Raw genomic sequence first — 18878 nt, 5'->3', positions numbered from 1 at the left:
TCACTTTGCCTCCCTCCCCTCCCCAGTGAAATGAATGCAGGCATAATGAAGACAGACCAAAATTACGAGAAGATGATGTTTAAGGAAGCTCTGAAAACTGGCTTCTTTGAATTTCAGGTAAGAGGTCTGTTTTTAGGTGAGAAATACCAAGAAACTAACACTTGGTATTTGTTACTTTGTGGATTTCTTTTGATCCTGATGTCTCTGATCCTTAATTATACAGCTGAATTGGAATCAGGCTTGTGCCAACAAACAAGAGTACTTTAATGGAGTACATCAGAAATTATAAAGGTCTGTTTGTGTCATTTTACAAAGGTCCAGAGGAAGACAACTGTGATGCTACAAATAGTCCTGATATCTAATATGAGCAAAAAGCTGCTTAAAAAAAGACACTATTAAAAAGAGTGTTTCCTTTCTTTAGCTCCTTTGTAATAAGGAATTCTTCATAAGAAATCCAGTTAATACATCAACAGAATTGTTTGGGAGCAGAGTGCTTTTTGATACGCTCCATAAGCCACGTCTCCAGAGTGTCTGCTGAACCATGCCACTTCACTTACTGAATTACAGAGACTCCTTTATGTGGCTCCTTTATGATATTCAGGGATATGATTAAGTAGGCTGAATTATATGTATAATGATAGATCATATTCATTGCCTTTTTCTTAGTACTTAATAATATCTTTATGCAAGCTCTTTGGGATGATAGTGCCTGATACACAGTTGTGGATACTTTTGTCTTTTGTATCTGTGCCAATAAACACTTTTTAAAAAGTACCATATTAATGCAAAAATCAAATGGCCGCCTGACAGGGTCACTCTCAGGTGCTTTGAGAAAATACAGTTCTTGTAAGAATCCGTGACCGAGTTCTAAGCCGCTGATGCTCTGAAGGCACAGAACTGTGTGTGTGTGTTCTGAGTGTCTCTCCGTGGCAGTTGGAGGAATTGTTAATGATGGTTGTGTTGGCTCTGTTTCAGGCAGCAAAAGATAAATACCGTGAGCTGGCGATCGAAGGAATGCACCGAGAGCTGGTGTTTCAGTTCATTGAAGTTCAGACTCTGCTGCTGGCTCCTATCTGCCCCCACTTGTGTGAGCACATTTGGTCACTGCTGGGAAAGGTACTCACTCGTGCTGCAGTTTTGTCATTTGATGTGGATCTTTAGTAAGGCTCATGTCAGGCTTCTGGATATCTTTCGTATGCAAGTAGAAGAAATGTGTCCTATAATATGGAGAGCTGTAATAGCTTCTTGTCCATAGGACAGTGAACACAGAGTAAACTTTTTGCTGTGATGGAACACGCAGCTTTAATGCAAGGCACTTGGGTTGGCTACTTACAAACGGGTGATCTAAAATTGACCCAAATAATGCAATATTCCTACAGCTATGCATGAAATTTAGGGGTTTAAGTGCCTTATTTAGGGGTTTAAGTGCCTTGTGCTTGTAGTTCAAATTATGCAGCTATCTGGCAGGTGTAATTGTATGTCTGGTCCTTCACACGCTTGCAAATAAGTGCTTGTTGGCTGTATACTCACCGCTTTACAGCCCCGTTAGAGGTGGATGCTCACTGAGATTCGGCCTGTCTGAGCTCCAGTTTCCAGTCAAGCCACGGTGGGTTGAAACCCCACCAGACAGGAAGGTGTTTTCATTGCAGCACATGTCATTTCTTCCTTTCCTCCAAGCCGGGTTCCATCATGAGAGCCTCGTGGCCGGCAGCAGGCCCTGTGGATGAGGTGTTAATCCGCTCCTCTCAGTACCTCATGGAGGCGGCCCACGACCTCCGACTCCGTCTCAAGAACTACCTGGCCCCTGTGAAAGGAAAGGTGAAGTCTGCTATGTCGTCCTTCTAAGTGTGTGTACTTGATAATTCTGTATTGCCTCAGGACTCCTTCCTAATTTTTTTTCTTTATTTCCTCAGAAAAGTACTAAAGAACCTTCCCAGAAGCCCTCTCACTGTACCATCTACGTGGCAAAGAGCTACCCGCCTTGGCAGCACACCACCTTATCGGTTCTGCGCAAGCACTACCAGGTCGGCACCCTTTCCTGTGGCTTTGGGCTGCTTACAGCCTTCTTTATGGGCTTTTTTTCCTCTATCTATAAAAATCTTATAAGCTGTAATTTGTTAACCAAATTATTAAATATAAAGCAAGATAGTTTATATTTTCTCTGTGCTTTTACAACTGTCCCATCAATTTTGGTAATTAATGAAAATGTCCCAAGGAATGTCCTTGATATAACAGTATGACTTTACTGGTTTTGACAATCTGAGTACAAAGTGGCCCATGTTCTGGGTTTTTTTTGGAGTTGGGTGGTGTTTTTTTTTTTTTTTTTACGTGGTTAGCTTATATTATTATTCTCAGCACTGCAGGGGGGTCTCACATTGTGGAGCAGAGGGGGAGAATCCCCCCCTCGCCCTGCTGCCCACCCTGCTCTGGGTGCAGCCCAGCACACCGTTGGCTTTCTGGGCTGCCAGCGCACGGTGCTGGCTCACAGGCACTTTTCCACCCCCAACCCCCCCAAGTCCTTCTCCTGGGGGGCTGCTCTCCATCCCCTCCTCGCCCAGCCTGGGTTTGTGCTGGGGATGGCATTGACATTCTGGTAGGAAATTGAAGTATATTAATATGTAGCTGCCAGAAAGAATAAAGAAAATGCAGAATAATACTGAGTTGCCTGAATGGTAGTAGTTATCTGGGTTTTTTTGTCAAAGTTTTAAAATCATACTTAAAAAATGTTTCAAAGGGATGATGAAAATTATATGTGGAATCAATGGTGATGACAAGCCTTGCTGGTATTTATGGGAAAGCACAAAGGGTATATGATATTAAAGGGTGAGGTTTTTTAACGATACCTATACTTTTTAATGGATGTTCATCAATGTTTAGGTCAGTGGAGGTCAACTGCCAGATAATAAAGTAATTGCCAGTGAGCTTAACACCTTGCCAGAGCTGAAGAAGTATATGAAGAAAGTTATGCCCTTTGTTGCCATGATTAAGGTAAGGGTCAGAGGGACAGTTCTTGTGTAGAAAAAGCTTTTGTGAGCGAATGTGTTGGGCAAAGGCGATGACAATCTGTAACTTGGTGTGTGGGTATTGTTGTTTCCTTTATTTCATTCCTGGATCTCCTGCTAACATTTGACTTCAGTCTCCGTTCTGCCCCTTGCTTCTTTGGCATCTTTGTGATTTTATAAACTTCTTTGATGTTTGTGGAAGAAAGGTGAAATAAAAATCTCATGATTTAGCCCAGGTGAGCTAACGGTCTAGTTGAGGCTTGTGTATTTTGCAGCTTACATAATCTGTGCTTCAAATACACGTGGATTCCTCTGCAATTGAAACGCATTGCATTTGGCCTCCAGTTTTTCATGGTGAAATGAGAATTAAGGTGCTCTGGAGACATAAGTGCTTAATGTTTGAAAGTTGAGAACAAGGCTAGAGATAATCGATTGCTCTGTGCTTAAGGGAGGGAGAAAGGGACTGTTCTGAGTTCTGAATGGAACTATGAACATTGTGTATCATTCTTATGCTTTTATCACTAGTATTCTGTTACTTCATTATTATTTTCTCAGTGTCATACAAGCCCATGAAAATCTTGGCTTCCGTTATTTGTTTTTTTTAAGAAGCCTTTTTGTGCTTGCTGTTGCAAATAAAAATTCAATATAACAGGTAGGAAGATCCAAGAAGCAAAGAATAAGCAAAATTTCAGTTAAAAAAGGGGAGCAGAGTAGGGTTTAAAAACCTTTTTGACTTCTGCTCATGGTCTGTGGAAGTTGTGAGAGGGATTAGCAATGGAAAAAATCATGATGAGTGTAAAATCAGTATTTTTTTTTCTCCTTGAGCTGTAGCTTCATTTTTAAACTGTATGTAATGAAGTCTTCTATTTGTAAGCTTTGTCTTGTTTTATAGATGGAGGTGCTCTTTTGCCCCCTCTCCAGGGTGGGTGTTCTGATTGTTCCTTTTCATGGTAGCTCAGAAGCCTTCAGAGGAACAGAGCAGCTATGAAGCGTCCTGTATAAGTTTGTAAAGAGATGTAGTGGCGTGTTAGATCAGCTGATACAGTTGGGGAGGCTCAGACGAGCTGTCACTCCGACAGGTGTGTTAGGGCAGGGCCACTCCTGGGTTTCGCTGTCCCTGCTCCGGCAGTGGTCGGCGATCCTGGTGCGGGCAGGGCAGGGGTGGGCGAGCCGAGGCTGACCCACTGATCCGCCCTTTGCTTTTAAAGAGCACTAGGCAATGCTGCATGAAGGTGTAGAAACATCTGAGCTCAGGCTTCCTAGGTCGGTGTGTTTTCCTCAAACCAATTATTCAGCAGTTCCAGTGTACAAGGAGCATTTCTGCTTGTGCTTCCTATTTGTCAAAGGAGGACTTAAATGTAGAAGAAACTTTGTGATTTACAAAGGGAAGCAATTTGGTGTTAATGTAGGGAATCTTTCACATTAAACTGACAAGGAAACCAGGAAACCACAGTCATGCTGAGTCTGACAAAGCAGAGCTTCAAAGGAGACAGCTGGCTCAGCATATGAAAGCAAGAAAGGGACAGATTAAATTCCAAAGAGGAAGTTCTGTTTTAGTAAAAAAAAAAAAATTTCACGTGTTTTTTATATTGCCTTTAATACTTGTCTCTTGTGACTGTTGCTGTTGGCTTTCTGGACTAATTAAGTTACTTTTATGTTAACATATAAAGTAGTTATTTCCCTGCAGAGAACTTGTTTTACGACTGCTGTGAACATGTCCAGTTGTTGTATACTTGTCCTTTATTTTAAACTAGGTCACAAGACTGAATTTCCTGCTGTGAAATACCACTGAAATGCTGACTTATTTTGTGAATTCTCAACCTGCACATTAAGTAGGGATTATAAATAACTGTGAATGTCAAACACCTTTTCAATTTTATATTAAAAATGTGTTCTAATTGCTCTTACTCCTCCCATCAGTGTCACTAACTCCCTGCAGAAGAAACCCTGTTACAAGAAAATTATTGCTCCTGTGTTAGCATGTTGTGCCAGCAGAGAGCTCTCACATTTAAAAGCCTATTCTTTTCATGACTAAGGTAGATAGTTCGTCATTTGGGAGCGTCATTTTACTTCCAGCATTTAGAAGGTTTTAATCTTTTTTTTTTTTTTTTCTCTGTCAGGAAAATTTGGAGAAGAATGGTTCACGTGTTCTTGATCTGGAGCTGGAATTTGATGAACGTGCAGTGCTCATGGAGAACATAGTCTATTTGACAAATTCCCTGGAGGTTGGTATATTTGTTACCTGTTTTTTATTGGGATAGCTGGAGGACTGGCCTTTCCTAAGGCTCTAAGCATGTTTACATTAACTTCTGGGGGTACATTGCTCAATTAATAGTTTTTTTTATCAACTCTGTATTTTGATCTTGCTGTTTAAATTTGTCAAATATAGGTGTATAAATCTGTTAAATGCAGGCATGAGACACAGTGGTAGGTATACAAACATGGTCACACAAAACAGAGGTAGTTTCTACTGCAGTACTGGTTGTGTCTGTGATAGGAAAGGCCAGTGACACTTTTGAAGAGACATTTTTCTCTGAGTCAACCAGTATGTTACAGTTTTTCAGGTGACGAAATGGGAAGGAGACGTTTCAAGGCTTTACCAGCAAGAATGATCCGAGTCCTTAGCCTTGTGTGCTCGGACTCTTACCAAGGCATGGCAGCCCACCTCAAGGGGCAGGTTCTGGGCAGGGCTTTTAAGACTGTGTGACAGAAGGGATGCCAGTCGAGTAGCGGTTACGCTGCTTCCTGTGATAACCAGAGTTTGGTTCAGTAGGCAAGATGTTAATGAGGGGGCAGCTCAGGTTGTGTTTAAAAAAAAAAAACAGACTAAAAAGACTCAAAACAATCCCTCCCCCAACTATTTAAAGAACTAGGAAAAAATAGTAATATATATATATATTGCAGAATTTCATTTTGTAACCTGTAGAGTACGAAACAAATGTGGTCTTATCGGCCTTGTCCCTTATCAGAGCAAAGTCAAGAGCGAGTGACAACTTTTATTTTAAAATATCTGTAGGTCTGCAAAACCCACGGAACTGCGGGAGGGGGCGGTGGGTCTGTTAAGAGCGGCTCCTTCGTGCGGGAGAATCTAGAGGCACTGAGCCTGGGCTGTCAGATCTCCTGCAGCTGGGCAGGAGCTGGCGGGTTCCCTACCAGGGCAGAACGGCCCGTGTTTGTGCCGGGTTGGTGCTGGGCAGCCCCAGCCCTGCTGCAGGGACCTGGGGGTTGCTGTGGGCTCCTCGGGGGTCCGTGGGAGCGGAAGGTGCGCGTGCTGCCCCAGCCACCTGCCTGGGGCCTGCGGGGAGCAGCCGCTGGTACAGGGCGGGAAGTCATCCCTGTCCCCTTGGCTTCGCGGAGCCCCACTTCGGCCGGTTCAGTGTTGTGCCCCCTCTCACCCTCCGCTCTCCACACCCCCACTTTAAAAAGGCGTTGAGGGCTCGTTGAGCAGGGGACCAGCAAGGTGGCTGGGGGGAGCCTGGAGTGTGTGACCTGACAGAAAAAACTCCCGTTTATTCGTTTATTCCTTCCTCCCCCTTTTTTCTTTTTTTACAGCTGGATCACATTGAAGTGAAGTTTGCTTCTGAAGCAGAAGATAAAATAAAAGAAGACTGCTGTCCTGGAAAACCATTTTCCACATTCAGAACTGAGGTAAAATCAGAAATTCAGATGTTGGAAGTCTGAAGAAATAATTAAAAAAAAAAAAGCAGTCAAAAGCAAATATGCCACTTAAAAACTTTAATCAGACATGAATGTTGGATTTATTCTGCCTTTGACCCAACACCCCTTCAAAACAATAAACATTTCCTGAAGGAATTATGATTCTTTTTTATTCTTCCTCTGTACAGAGCCCTAGATGTGACTGTGGTTGTACCTTAGCTTTAAGGCTCTTCCAGTCAGCACAGTTCAGTGATTTGAACTGAGGACTGTTAAAAACAAGTGACCCGAGCATCTGCATGCTCTTATATTGGTTTCTTTCGGCCTTGTGCCTCAGCTCCTGCTGATTAGATAAGGTAGATCGTGTCCTGGTTAAAGCACAGCCCAAAGGCAGAGAATTCACAGGCTTAGGCAAGCGTGGCTGAATCTCACTTCGCCACTGTTATCTAGGAGTTGTGGCGTTGCTTATTATACTTGTTTTAAATATTAAAAATCTCCATGTGAAACTTTGTATTACTTGTTTGCTGAATTCTGAAGTGTATTTTAATACTTTCTGTGTTTATCCATTAGTTTGTAATGGGCTAATAAATTCCATTCAGTTGCATAAAAATAAAACCTTTCAAATATATTCTTACAGCTGTGTCACAGAGTCTTGGAAGAATTAATGAGTAATGTGTAAGACTAGTGAAACTCTGCAAGAGTGGTATCATGTATGAGTATTTCTAGCTCTTAACACTTCTCAACAGTAAAAATTTCATTGATTCCCTGAAATATCTCTGAAAAATTTCTGCATACTCTGTCCTGTATTTTAAAGAGTTGGGGGAGTGCCACTGGCAGTCTGTTTCTAAGTGAAGTTTATCCATCTGGAATATCTGTTGATAGAAGGTGTTTATTTGTTTCAGTTTCACGTTTCCTCTGAGGCTTGGATCACAAATGCAGATTCTCCTTTAACGTTTGTATTACCTTCCTTGCAGCCCAGCGTGTCTGTATTTTTGGTGAACCCTCAACCGTCAAATGGCCACTTCTCTACAAAAATTGAAATCAGGCAAGGAGACAACAGAGAGACGGTGATCAGGCGCTTAATGAAGATGGACAGGGGAATCAAAGGTAAAACACTGGCACAGACGTACACCTGCCGCTAGGAGAGGAGCGGGAACGGAAAGTGCTGAAGTTTGTGCTGCTGTAATAGATGCTTAGAAAGGAGCAAGAAGCTTTGTGTTTGAGTGACCAAGGAAGGAGCTAACATGGAAACAAACAGGTTTTTCTGTGCGTTTCCTCATGAGCCTTTTGTTCTGGCACCAGTACACTGAAGCCTAGTTTCAGCCGGGCATGAATATGGATGACTTTGCCCCTGTGCTCTGAGTTCCCAAGGAAAGGTTAGTCCTGTAACTGGGTATAGGCAGCTCCTGCCACTTTGATTTTGGAACCTAGGGCTGAAAACAAATTTACTAGATTTATTTTTCTATTTAGCTAAAATGAATTAATTTAACAGCTGCTGTGTTGGCTCCTCATCATTTCTGTCCCAGTTCATAGTGGAAAACTGTCCACTTAAAACTGAAATTACTGAAGAATCGCTCAATAGCCTATCAGTTACCATTGTCCATGCCAAACTTGAACTAGCAACCTCTGTGGGAAATAGTTTAATACTCCTTTTGAATGCCTGAGCTATTTCTTCCCAGTCTACTCCTGTATTCTTTATGCACTAATACTTGATTTCACCTGTTAAACATTGAACTCTGGGGTTGTAAGAGACACAGTCAGTACTGGAAGAATTTCTCTGGGAGCGCTCAGTGCGTGGGCGCTGCTGGGTTCTGGTGGGAATGTGTTGAGACGAGGGCACTTGGTCTCTGCTCACCCTGAGCTTGTGCTGAAGCTGCTGTGACGCCGCCTGGTCCGTGCCCTGGCGCTGGGCAGGGCCGGGCTGGGGGCAGGGGGTGCCGCGGTGGCACGTTTGCTTAGAGCGTGTCGATGCCCTGAAGGGGCACCTGGTGTACTGTGGTTCAGGAACCTGAACTCTATCATAGGAAAAACATCCAACTCTATGGAAGTGCCTTTTTTTTTTGCAACAATCCTGGTTGCTGCCAGTAATTACTTTGCCTCCTCTTGCTTCTTTGCTTTCTGAATAGTTTTCTGTCTGGTAACTTTATGCAGGGCTTTTCTGCTGGCTCGTAAGTTCTTGAGATGATGTGTGCTGACAGGGCAGAAGTGGAGAGGTGCTGTTTTCATCTTTGCCACTGTCATTGTGTGGCACAGAGAAAATCTGGGCCCTTTTCCTGGTTTTTGCCTTGTTGCAGTGGAATAAAAGCTGCCTCTTAAGAGTGCTGCTATGGTCGGTTTAAATGGTGGTGGTGTCTTGACAATCTAAAGGAGGCCTCTGTAAGTAGCAGTATTTCAGGGTGGGCGCCTCTCCTTGATGTTTCTTGGAAATAAGCAGTGTTTTTTCTAGCCTACTTGTTGATAATTTTATTCCTCACTTACCTACCTGCTTGGAAGGCTATCTTAGGAAAACACAGAATAGCACGATAAAACTTCATGTCAGACATTGTTGAAAGAAGCATTGCGTTTCTGGCCAGTGTAGTGAATAAAAATAGCTTTCTTAAAGGAACAGCAGCTGTGTTTTTGTTGAAGGATGCAGGAATTAAGAATCAAACAAATCTGAGGCACTGTGAGCTGAGTATAAAAGGAAAACTGAACCTCATCCAAAAGCTTGTGACAGCAGAGTAATTTTTTTCTTTCTGTGTCTTTCAACAGCTTGTTTATGTTAATGTTTACCTGTAGAACAAAGACAACTACACACTGGTGGAGGGGCAGGCAGGGACTGTGATCCGTAGGTAGCAAAGTGCAGGTAGGGGAGTGCACTGTGCCTGTCAGCCTTCTGCCGGGGGCATTCTGAAACCACCGAAAACTGGCCAGATTGAACACTTTCTCCCTCTCTACCTTCTCCAGGAGGTGTCACTGTTTTGTCGGAGTGTGAGGGCTGGGAGGAAAGTTGGCTGAAAGATCCCAGGCTTCCTAGAGGCTTTTCTCGGCCTGCTTAGCAGTCTTTATTAGTGTGCATTTTAATAGGGAGTTGTATTTAGAACAACTCTCACCTTCCCCTTTCTCCCAGTCTCTATAAATTCATGCCTCAGAAAATGATACCGTAACTGTTCTGTCGCAGCTGTCCCAAAGCCAGATAAGGCAAATTTCGTGCTTGGAGTGTGATATCGGGATTGGTATTTGCGTAGTTTATCCCCGTTTCTTGCTGTGTAAGCACTGAATGACATCTTGGCAGCGGGTGTAAATCTTAACAGGGCTGTTATTCCCGAGAGAATGTATTTCCTTGGAGCAGATACAGACGTACTGAGGATTAAGCGTTGCTTGGATTCAGCAGATCCTCCAGCTTGTGGGTAGCTCCGAGCCTAACTAGCCTGTCCCCTCGCTGCAGATCTCTCTAAAGTGAAGCTGATGCGGTTTGACGACCCCGTGCTCGGGCCACGCCGTGTTCCGGTCCTGGGCAAAGAGGAGGCAGAGAAGACGCCAATTCTGGAGCAAGCCGTCTTCCACATCGACCTGGGCGAGAGGCACGTGCGCGTCACCGAGAATGGCCTGACCAAGGACATTGGTGACACAATTGTTTATCTAGTCCATTAATGGGCGCGTACCTGGCTTGATCCCTCGCAGTGCAGAAGTTCAGAGAGACACCTCAAAAGCATCTATAATGAACAAAGATGAGAATTTGTTCTATTAAAAAAAAAAAAAGCCCACTCAAACCAACCTAATTTTGCATGCGAGTTCACCCCTACTCTTTTAAACGTGGATATAATAAAATTATTTTCCTCTGGCCCTTTGCCTTTTCTTGAAAAGAAACAGTTAACCTGAATATTAACACGGCGAATCTTCCTTTTCAGCTGTGGCCAGTGTTTCAGGAGCAAACCAGCGTACTGCACTCAGAATTCCACTCCCTCCTAAACAGGCTGGAATCTGGGTAGGGAAGTGGGTTGGAAATCTCCTGTAATAGAGGGGAAGAAGTGGCTCGCACATTGCTGTATTTTACTTCTCAGTGACCCAGGTGACTGAACACCGTTAGGGCACCTTTGCCCAGGCTAGCAGGTCAGAAGTCATTCCGCTGAAGAACTCTTAATGGTTAAATATGGGAGTTTCCACGCTTCTTGGCTCTTAAAATGGGAGTGTCTGTAGTGAGCACTGCTAAAGACTGACTTTTCCTCTCTTATTATTTCATAAAACTATTCATAAATCTATTTTAAGTAGAAAGGTTAAGTGTTCTTTTAATAGCTTTTACATTGTGATGTTTTTTTGGTAATTTCAGGGCTATTGCAGGCTGCTTTTTCCCTGCTTTGAGTTGTGAGTCATCACATAAAGCTTCAGGGCTTCTGTCTGCAAACCGGGGAAGGTGGCTGGTGAGACACAGCGTGCTTTGTTCTGCACCGTTGCTCTTCGGCAGTTCCACAGCTCCCGATGCTCCGTAGGGTTTAACATTTGAACTTCCCCTAGAGCAGGTTACGGTGCGGGCGGGGAGGGCGGTGCGAGCCCCGGGCAGAGTGTGCTGCTTTCTGCCCTGCCCTTCGTTACCCCTCCCAACAGGCAGGTGGGTTTGGGGTTATACAGACACAGTACGAGTTTCCCTTTGCTGTTGTGTCTCCCCAGTCCTGCTAAGCAAATACTCCTGAGTTTCTCTGGAAAGGTTTGCTTCCCAGGAGAGAAAAAAGGTGATTGCACAGTCTAAGGCAGTCCCTGGGTGCTGGGGATTGGCTGGAGGAAGGGTGGAGGCTAAATACTCCTGCTGCACTGGGCTCTTGGGGAGAAGCTTTCCCAGCCCCAACCCCGATGGGCCTTTTAAGTGGCTGGAATAGCAGCGGGCAGGAGTGTCCGTGGTGGGCAGGGGTGCTGGCTTGCTGCTCCGGGGGGGTTCAGCCCTCGGTGTGCTGGGCTGGTAGTGCCCTCGGGGACAGCCCGCGGGGACCTGGAGCTGCAGCGTGCTGGTCACACCCCTTCACCGCTCTGCAGCCAGGACTTGGTTCTTTGCTAAAAGTTTGTAGTCTGGGTGAATTCCCTTCCAAACCAGAAAAGTCTCCTCCAGCACACACACCCGGTGCCACCTCACATGTGGCTGTGGCCGTTAGGTGTTTGGAGTTTGTTTTCAGAGCGTGATGGCGAGGTGCCCGTGCTCTGGCACGTGCCTTTGAGGGCTCCATTTTTCTGTTCAGTATGTGGCTGTTTCACACCCAGACACCATCTCTGCATTTCTTGCTCTAACAGTTTCTTTCTGGCACCAAGGGCCAAAAGTGAGAGCGGTCCCCTGGTTCCTGCAATGCGGGGACCCTTCCCCAGAATCTCCCCACAGCAGCAGGAAAACGAGATATTTCAGTGTGGCAACTGGGGAGCGTCCTGAGCACCTGTCACTGCAGGAACAGGGATGTGGCCTGGCCTCTGCACCCACTGGAGGAGGAATTGCAGCTGCATTTAAACACCCTCTGTGCTGGGAAGCTCTGATAGCCGACTCTGCTGTGGGTGAGTGCACACACCCTGGGACAGCGGGACCCAGTGCCTCGGGTCAGCGTGGGGAGGGGTTTCAAAAAAGTCTGACAGAGATTCCAAGTGATAAGGGGTCGCTGTGCTCACAGAAACGGTCTGGAATCTCACTCTTGTTTGGCTGGCTCTCTTTCAGCAAATTTGGCTCAAGGGCTGTGAGCAGAAGCCTCAGAGACGACAAGGAGAAGGATGTGTTTCCAGCTGGGCTGCAGCGGCTGCACGATTTGCTCTGTTGTCTCCAGACGAGAAGGCTGACGCTGGAGACGCGATAGCAGAGGCAGATGGAACCCTCGTGCTGCCTCTCGGAGCTTGTCAGTGGATGCTCTTCCCACGTAAGTGTGTTTGGATCACCAGTGCTCCACAAAGAGCAGCTGAGGATCAGCTGAAGCGAGGTGATCAGAAAGGTTTCCTGAATTTCCTTGTACAAAAGCACCTTTATTAGTTCCAAGCAACAGGGATTATGGCAATAAAAATCTAATATATTGACAAAGCAGCAGCCAGGTAATCTGAGCAGATGAAAATCGGTTCAGAGTTTCAGAACAATAAATACTGCTTCCTTACTCTTCCATAATCTATTTCCCTTCAGCAAGTCTCCAGAAAGCAAAGACTTTCCCACAGATGTTTGGGAGAGCTGGTTCATAAAGTGGGGGGTGTGTGCTCTTGGTTGGTTAGCTGGGGTTTTTTTGTGGGGTTTTTGTTTGTTTTTTTCTGCCATGAGGGGCAGGTTAAACCGTAGTGGTATTTCTTACAGTCTCAGTGTTCAAGTGAACCAGCCAAACTGCTTGTTAATGAGCAAGATAGAGCTAAAAAGCTGTTGGTTGGGTTTTTTTTCCGATGGTGGTTTGTTGCCTTCCAGGAGATGTCACTGCTATGCTGGTTCTTGTGCATTTTTTTCCCAATAAAAGCTAGTAACAGGATAAAGAAGCTTTCTTAGTATTAGATTTCCCACAATATTAACAAAATTCTGGCCTTACTTAGTAGTCTTCATGTTACAATTTTGCTTAGAGAAATCTGGAAATGGAACCTTTCTTCTTCCTTTTAACAGCCAGTGGTTGAAATAGATAAATTCACAGCCATGAAGAACAGAGTTATTGTTTTTATTTCCAGGCTCTTCCAGTTTCCTGCTGTAGCACCACAGGGTATTTCCTTGGCTCTCTGTGCCCTTCAGTTTTCCTCTCTTCAGGAGAACGCATAGATACTTTTCTCTGAAATGTTGAGGCATAAATAACGTTTCTTACAGAAGGAAGTTAAAATAATTTGGAAAATTTCAGAGGAACAGCAGGTGCCACCAGCTGCATCTCCTGATGCCGTGCCAAGCTGGATGGAGCCTGGCACTGCGCAGCCATGGCAGCGGTGGAAGGACCAGCTGAAGGCAGAAAGCAGACTGACTTCTCTCTGCAGATGGTTGCCAGAGAGAAAGGAGCAACCCTGGGCGATGCTGTGTGCCCGTCTCGGCGCGAGCGAGGGCGGCGGCAGCTTTAGATCCCCTTGTCCCGCCGTGTGTCTGGCCAGGAGTCGTGCACGTCGGGAAGGAGGCAGTGACCGGGGCACCAGGAAACCTCTCCCTCCTCTGTGCCTGTTCTGCAGGTACTTGATAAATTTGTCTTTTTTAAAACAAAACACAAAACCCCTGGTGAGTTAAATCTCCCCTGGCACTAGTGAAGCCTGGGCCTGCTCGTCACCCCCGGCAGGGTTTGGGGTGCTTTAGCAAGAAAAGCTACACAGAGGCACGCGCTCCTGGCTGCCCTGCAGACGTGCTAAAGCTGCGCTTAACTTCCGTGAACTGGATTTGGCTCTGTCCCTCAAACCTGATTTAAGTAACTGCCTTGAGAGCCTCCTGCTGCCCGGGGGGTGGGGGAGAGGGGGCGAGGGGCGGTCCTGGCCGTTGGGATGTGTGTGCCATCAGGGTGCGGTGTGATGTCCTCACCCGTGCCGTGCCCTGGGGCTGCTCCCCATTGCTCTGCCCCGGGGATGAATGTTTTCGAGGTCCTGTCATTGTTTATTCTTTCCTGGGTCACCCTGAGGATGGGGCTTTTCTTTCTGGTTTCAAGTAAGGAGTAAAGTTAGAAGCCCCATCCTTGGTTAACAAAAATAATCTGGTATATAAAAAAACCTAATTCTATAGAAACCATATAGCTGATGAGAAATGAATGCTCACTGTTGCATATTACACTGTAAAACCTCTGCAGTGAGACTTGTGTAGGGCTCCTCTTACTCAAGAATTCAGTTCAGAGCAGTTTATTAATCCCTCCAGGCATTGCAGACAGAAGAGAGAATTATTGACTCTGTGGCACCAGCAAAGTATCCAGAATCTATATTTTGTTTAACGCAGAAACAGTTATTCTTCAACTGTGTCTTATTGCATCAGAAGGATTGTGTGACCTTTGGTGAATTATTTTCCGCTGAAGTGGGGAGCAGCACAAATCATCGGGCGGGAGCGGGAGATGCGCAGTGGCCACTGAGCCGGGGGAGCTGCCCGAGCGCCGCTGCGGGGGCTGGTTTCCAACAGCCTGTTCTGATGTTTGTACCATGCTCCAGGGGTCACTTGGTATCGATCGGTTCGTGACCTCTGTGTGGCAGCGGTGAACCTTGAGCTGTGGCTGGGCTGCTGGCTCCGTCTGGTGAATGGGAAGGCACTGGAGGGGTCCCTGTCCCCCCGTCCCTGTGTGGCCCCTGCTGTCCCTGTCCTGTCACAGGCAGTGCCTGGGGCTGGGGCTTGGGGGGGCCCAGTGGGAAGGTGACACCAGCAGCACCTGACCAAGACCTTCCACCCTGGGAAAATCAGTATTGGCCCTTGGAGCCCCTTCCAGTGAGGCTGTGGCTGGTGCGTTCTGTTACTGGGAGGACTGGAGAGCCAGAGATCTAATCTCAGCACGGCCTTTAGCACCCGGGAGGCAGTTGCTGGAGACACGGCCACGAGATGCTGAAGTCCTTGTGGGTATCGTGATCTGCTCTGGAAGCACTCATGCCTTGTGTGTGGTGAAAAGCTGCTCTCTTCCTCTGGTGTGAGGCTGTTGGGATCTGAGAACTTCAGCTGGGATCTTCCTGTCAGCCTTGAGGCTTTTGGGACATGCAGCCCTGCAGATTTGTGCCCAGATGTGCTTGTCCCGCTGTTGGGGCTGGGCCAGGCTGCTCAGCCCCCCTCGGCTGTGGGTGCTGGAGGTGCCCGGGGTGCAGCCCAGCGGGACCAAGCATGGGCCAGTCTCTGCGGGGAGCTCAGTCAGGGCCCCCCTCACCAGCAGGAACCCCCTTCCCCAGGGGCGCCCCCAGCCAGGACCAGCGTCCCAGCGCTGATGAGCCATCTCGTTAAAATGGTGTGAACTGGGAAAGGTCACCTGGGGGCTCAGTCTTGGAGAAGGTGGATCAGACCCACTGCCCCCCCACCCTGTGCTGTTTGTGCCGGCATGTGCAGGATCCTGCAACCAAATTCCGTTTTGATCTGGAAGTCTGTTCTGTTGCCCTGATGCATTTTTAAAGCAGGACTAATGCGTTAAATCTAAAGAATTGCCCTGTCTCCTGTGCAGAGGCAAAAGCAGTGTTTGTTTTATAATGGAATGGCAACTCCAGGCAACTCCTCATGTTTTTAAAGCACTTTGTAAGAGCAGGACTGCGTGTCTGCCGCTGCTGTCGAATTGCCCAGCCCGGAGCAGATGTGGTACAGGATATATCGCCCCAGAACCGGGCGGCAGGGAACGAGGGGCCCTTTCAAGCCAAGGGGGGCTGCAGCCAAGGGCTTGTGCACTCTGAGCATCCTCACATCCTGCTTCTAGTGAAACCTGCAGGGATCCAGCACCCCTCAGTGCTGAAGGTGTACTGGCCAGAGGATTCCAGGGCACGGGCTGGAATGAGTTCCCCCAGCCCTGAACACAGGGTCTGGCGCGGGTCTGGATCCGGCCCATCAGTTCACTCTTGCTCTGGAAAGATCATGGTAGGACATGTGGGGTGAGGTGGGGAAGCTGGTCCTTGGTCGTGCTGCTTGTGTCAGCCCTGCTGGCTCCTTCCAGGGGACCCTGGGCACAGACTGGGCAGTGGTCCCAGCGTCTGGCTGCTGGTCAGGTGGCCCAAGAGCCAAGGCCATGGGCTACCACCAGACTGTGGGAGGGCTGCTGCTCTGCCGAGGGTGTCCTAGTTAACAAACCTCCCAGCGAGGGAGCCTGAGTCATGGTTCTTTCTATCCATCCAGTCCCTCTCCCTCACCACCCACCGTGCAAAATGCCTTGTTTTTAAAAATAAAATTCATGAGTATCTTATAGCAGTCTCTCTCTCTGCTGCTTCTCATCCCCTTTGGTATGTTAAACCTGTATATAAAGCCTAGTAACCCTGTTAAGTTAAACCTGGATATAAAACCCAACAACCCCTGCTCCTGCCAGATGATGGTCTCACAGCAGTTTCCTGATCCAGCGGTGGCTTTAAGAGTCTGAATCTAAGTTGCTGCCTTCAGCTGGGATTTGTGATCTGAAAATCTCATGCAGATTTATTTGCTGTTCTTGGGAGAGCAGCGGTGGCCCCTCGTTCCGCAGCGAAGGGGCAGCACCACGGAGCATCGGCGAGGGGCGAGGTGGGGAGCAGGACCGGGGTCCTGTCCCTGCCCGTGGCTGTCCCCGTGTCCAGGGACTCGTGTCTAACCACATAGAATGGACTAAAGTGCTGCTCTCCTGGGGGCCAGAGATCTCAAGAGTGCTTTGAAAAGAAAAAGGTCAAGCAATGCTGAATATTATTGTTATATTTGCTTGCAGATTCCTGCTGGGGGCAAGGAGTGTCAGAACAGAAAGCAGGAGCTTGAGCCCGGGCCGGAGCCTGGCTGGCGAGGCGGCCAGCAGAGCCCTTGTCCCAGCACCAGGTAACCCTGCGCTTCCTCGCCGTGGGCCCCCGGCTGGTGAAACACCTCCCCCCCATAAGTGGAAATAAACATTACTGGTTTTTTCATGCAAAAAGTTTTAATGGTAACACAGTAGGTTCCACGGGGGCACACGGTGGGCACTGAAAGCTTTGCCAAGGCCCGTGTGTCCCCCGGGCGCGCATGCTGCAGCTCCGTCCTGCCGCTGCCTGAGGTGCCACCGTCCAGTCGGCTCCAGTTAGTTAAATTAATCTGCAGGCTACAGGTCTAAACATTAGTGCTATAAACTTAGATGGATAAACTTCTGAAAACTTAAACTGCTTTTAAACCATTGCTTTTCAGTTACAGAAATACAAAATAAATATCTTAAAGGTTAATACAAAACAGAAAACTAATATATTTTTGTTTATTGACTTTTTTCCCTAATAGTATGTTAAATTGAAAATAGCTTTTTAAAAAATGAACTTCACATCATGGAAAAAATATTAAGCATCACTGAATTTGTACAAGTGTCTCTGAACAATAAACTCAATGTATGTATTTTATTTATTCCTCCTACCCACCACCAAATAAGAGAAGATTATATATCCTACCGCTTCTAAGCATATATGTGTAAAAATAGTTATTTCTGTTTTCTCATTTATAGTAACATGGCTGTAACATTTCATTATAGTGTTTCCTGGGCTCAGTGCACAAAGACGACAACAAAATCCTGTTATGCAGGGGATTAAGGTGAACTACCTTTTGTTGATCCCTACTCCCTTTAAAATTTATTTCGGTTGGAACTTTGGTATAAATAGATCTTTCTTCCACTTTTGTTACACGTACAGTCTTCACCAGCCTGACCACTGTCAGGTATCCCGTGTGCCAGCCCACAGCGAGGTTCCTGATCCTTCCCCACTTCCCATCCGAAATGGGTACGAAGTGACCAGCTTTGTGAGCTCCCACTGAACTCACTGGTAAGTCCCCATTGCCTCACCAGTCCCCATTGCCTCACCTGGACGGTTTTGGGTTCTAAACACTGATTTTTATGAATATTTTGAAATGCTACTTTTTAAATGGGGGAGATATTGAGACTCGAGGCAAAAAACCTGAAGAACTTAAAGCCTACAGCTATTATTACACTTAAAACACGTAGCTGCACAAATGAACTGCAATAACTATTGGGCAATGAATAAACCTCCTAAAATAATGATAAATGTACACGTGAACTTACACGTTCCTGGGCTGCTCCAGTGTTTCCAGTTTGGGGCCGATGTTTGCATTCCTCTTCCCCGGAGTGAGGGAGGGAGGCGGGCCGGCCGAGGGAGGGCTGGGGGCCCAGAGCCCTTCAGCAGAGGCTGCCTGTTCGCTCGGGCTTTTCCTCCCAAGCTAATTTCTTGGGTTTTCCGAATCTAGAGGAGATGCTTGGAGTTTTGTTTTGTCGACTTATGAAAAATTAAACAGGCTGAAGTCAGGAAATAAAATGCTTGGAAATAAGTGTTTGTTAAAACACCTGGTGACTAAGAATATAGTGTGGATTGGAAGTCTGAATGCACTACAGCCTTCAAGGTGTTTTTCTAACGTTAGTTTTAGAAAACAGACCTTTACCAAGGGGAGAGCAGGGTTGTTGGGAGAGGGAAAGAAGCAAATGTCTGGTGTCCTGCAGACTGGGGTTTTTCACTAGCTTATCAGGATTGGGATATTTTTTTTCTAAAGCCCCAGGTTCTTGGAATCATGAGGTTGTGTTTAAAAAAACCCCTAAACAACAAAAAGCAAACAAAAAACCAAACCCCTTCCATGTAAGAGGAGGAGCCCTCGTGGCTGTAGGCAAAACTCTGGAGAGCAATGTCAGGGGCTCAGCAACTGGAAGG

At 46.5% G+C, this 18878-nt stretch overlaps 2 protein-coding genes across 4 annotated transcripts in view; both read left to right on the top strand.

Annotated features, from left to right (window-relative positions):
* The window catches only part of LARS1 (leucyl-tRNA synthetase 1), a 31774-nt gene extending 21293 nt beyond the window's left edge, over positions 1-10481 (top strand). For all 3 annotated transcript variants that reach the window (XM_074916496.1, XM_074916498.1, XM_074916497.1), the window contains exons 24-32: positions 27-117; positions 976-1116; positions 1678-1818; positions 1914-2024; positions 2878-2988; positions 5123-5227; positions 6555-6650; positions 7631-7763; positions 10084-10481. In XM_074916496.1, coding sequence (XP_074772597.1) covers positions 27-117; positions 976-1116; positions 1678-1818; positions 1914-2024; positions 2878-2988; positions 5123-5227; positions 6555-6650; positions 7631-7763; positions 10084-10289 — 1135 coding nt within the window. In that variant the 3' untranslated portion in view covers positions 10290-10481. The remainder of the gene's footprint in view (positions 1-26; positions 118-975; positions 1117-1677; positions 1819-1913; positions 2025-2877; positions 2989-5122; positions 5228-6554; positions 6651-7630; positions 7764-10083) is intronic.
* Positions 10482-10580: 99 nt separating this feature from the next.
* GRXCR2 (glutaredoxin and cysteine rich domain containing 2) overlaps positions 10581-18878 on the top strand; it is a 68916-nt gene continuing 60618 nt past the window's right edge. Inside the window, exons 1-6 of the mRNA XM_074916500.1 lie at positions 10581-12167; positions 12325-12520; positions 13590-13775; positions 16925-17028; positions 17699-17757; positions 17856-17984. The gene's annotated coding sequence lies outside the window, so the exon portion shown is untranslated. The remainder of the gene's footprint in view (positions 12168-12324; positions 12521-13589; positions 13776-16924; positions 17029-17698; positions 17758-17855; positions 17985-18878) is intronic.

This window comes from Athene noctua, chromosome 12, assembly GCF_965140245.1.
Source record: "Athene noctua chromosome 12, bAthNoc1.hap1.1, whole genome shotgun sequence".
Lineage (NCBI taxonomy): Eukaryota > Metazoa > Chordata > Aves > Strigiformes > Strigidae > Athene > Athene noctua.
The sequence above is the reverse complement of the archived record's forward strand: the minus strand, read 5'-3'. Positions and strand labels throughout refer to the sequence as shown.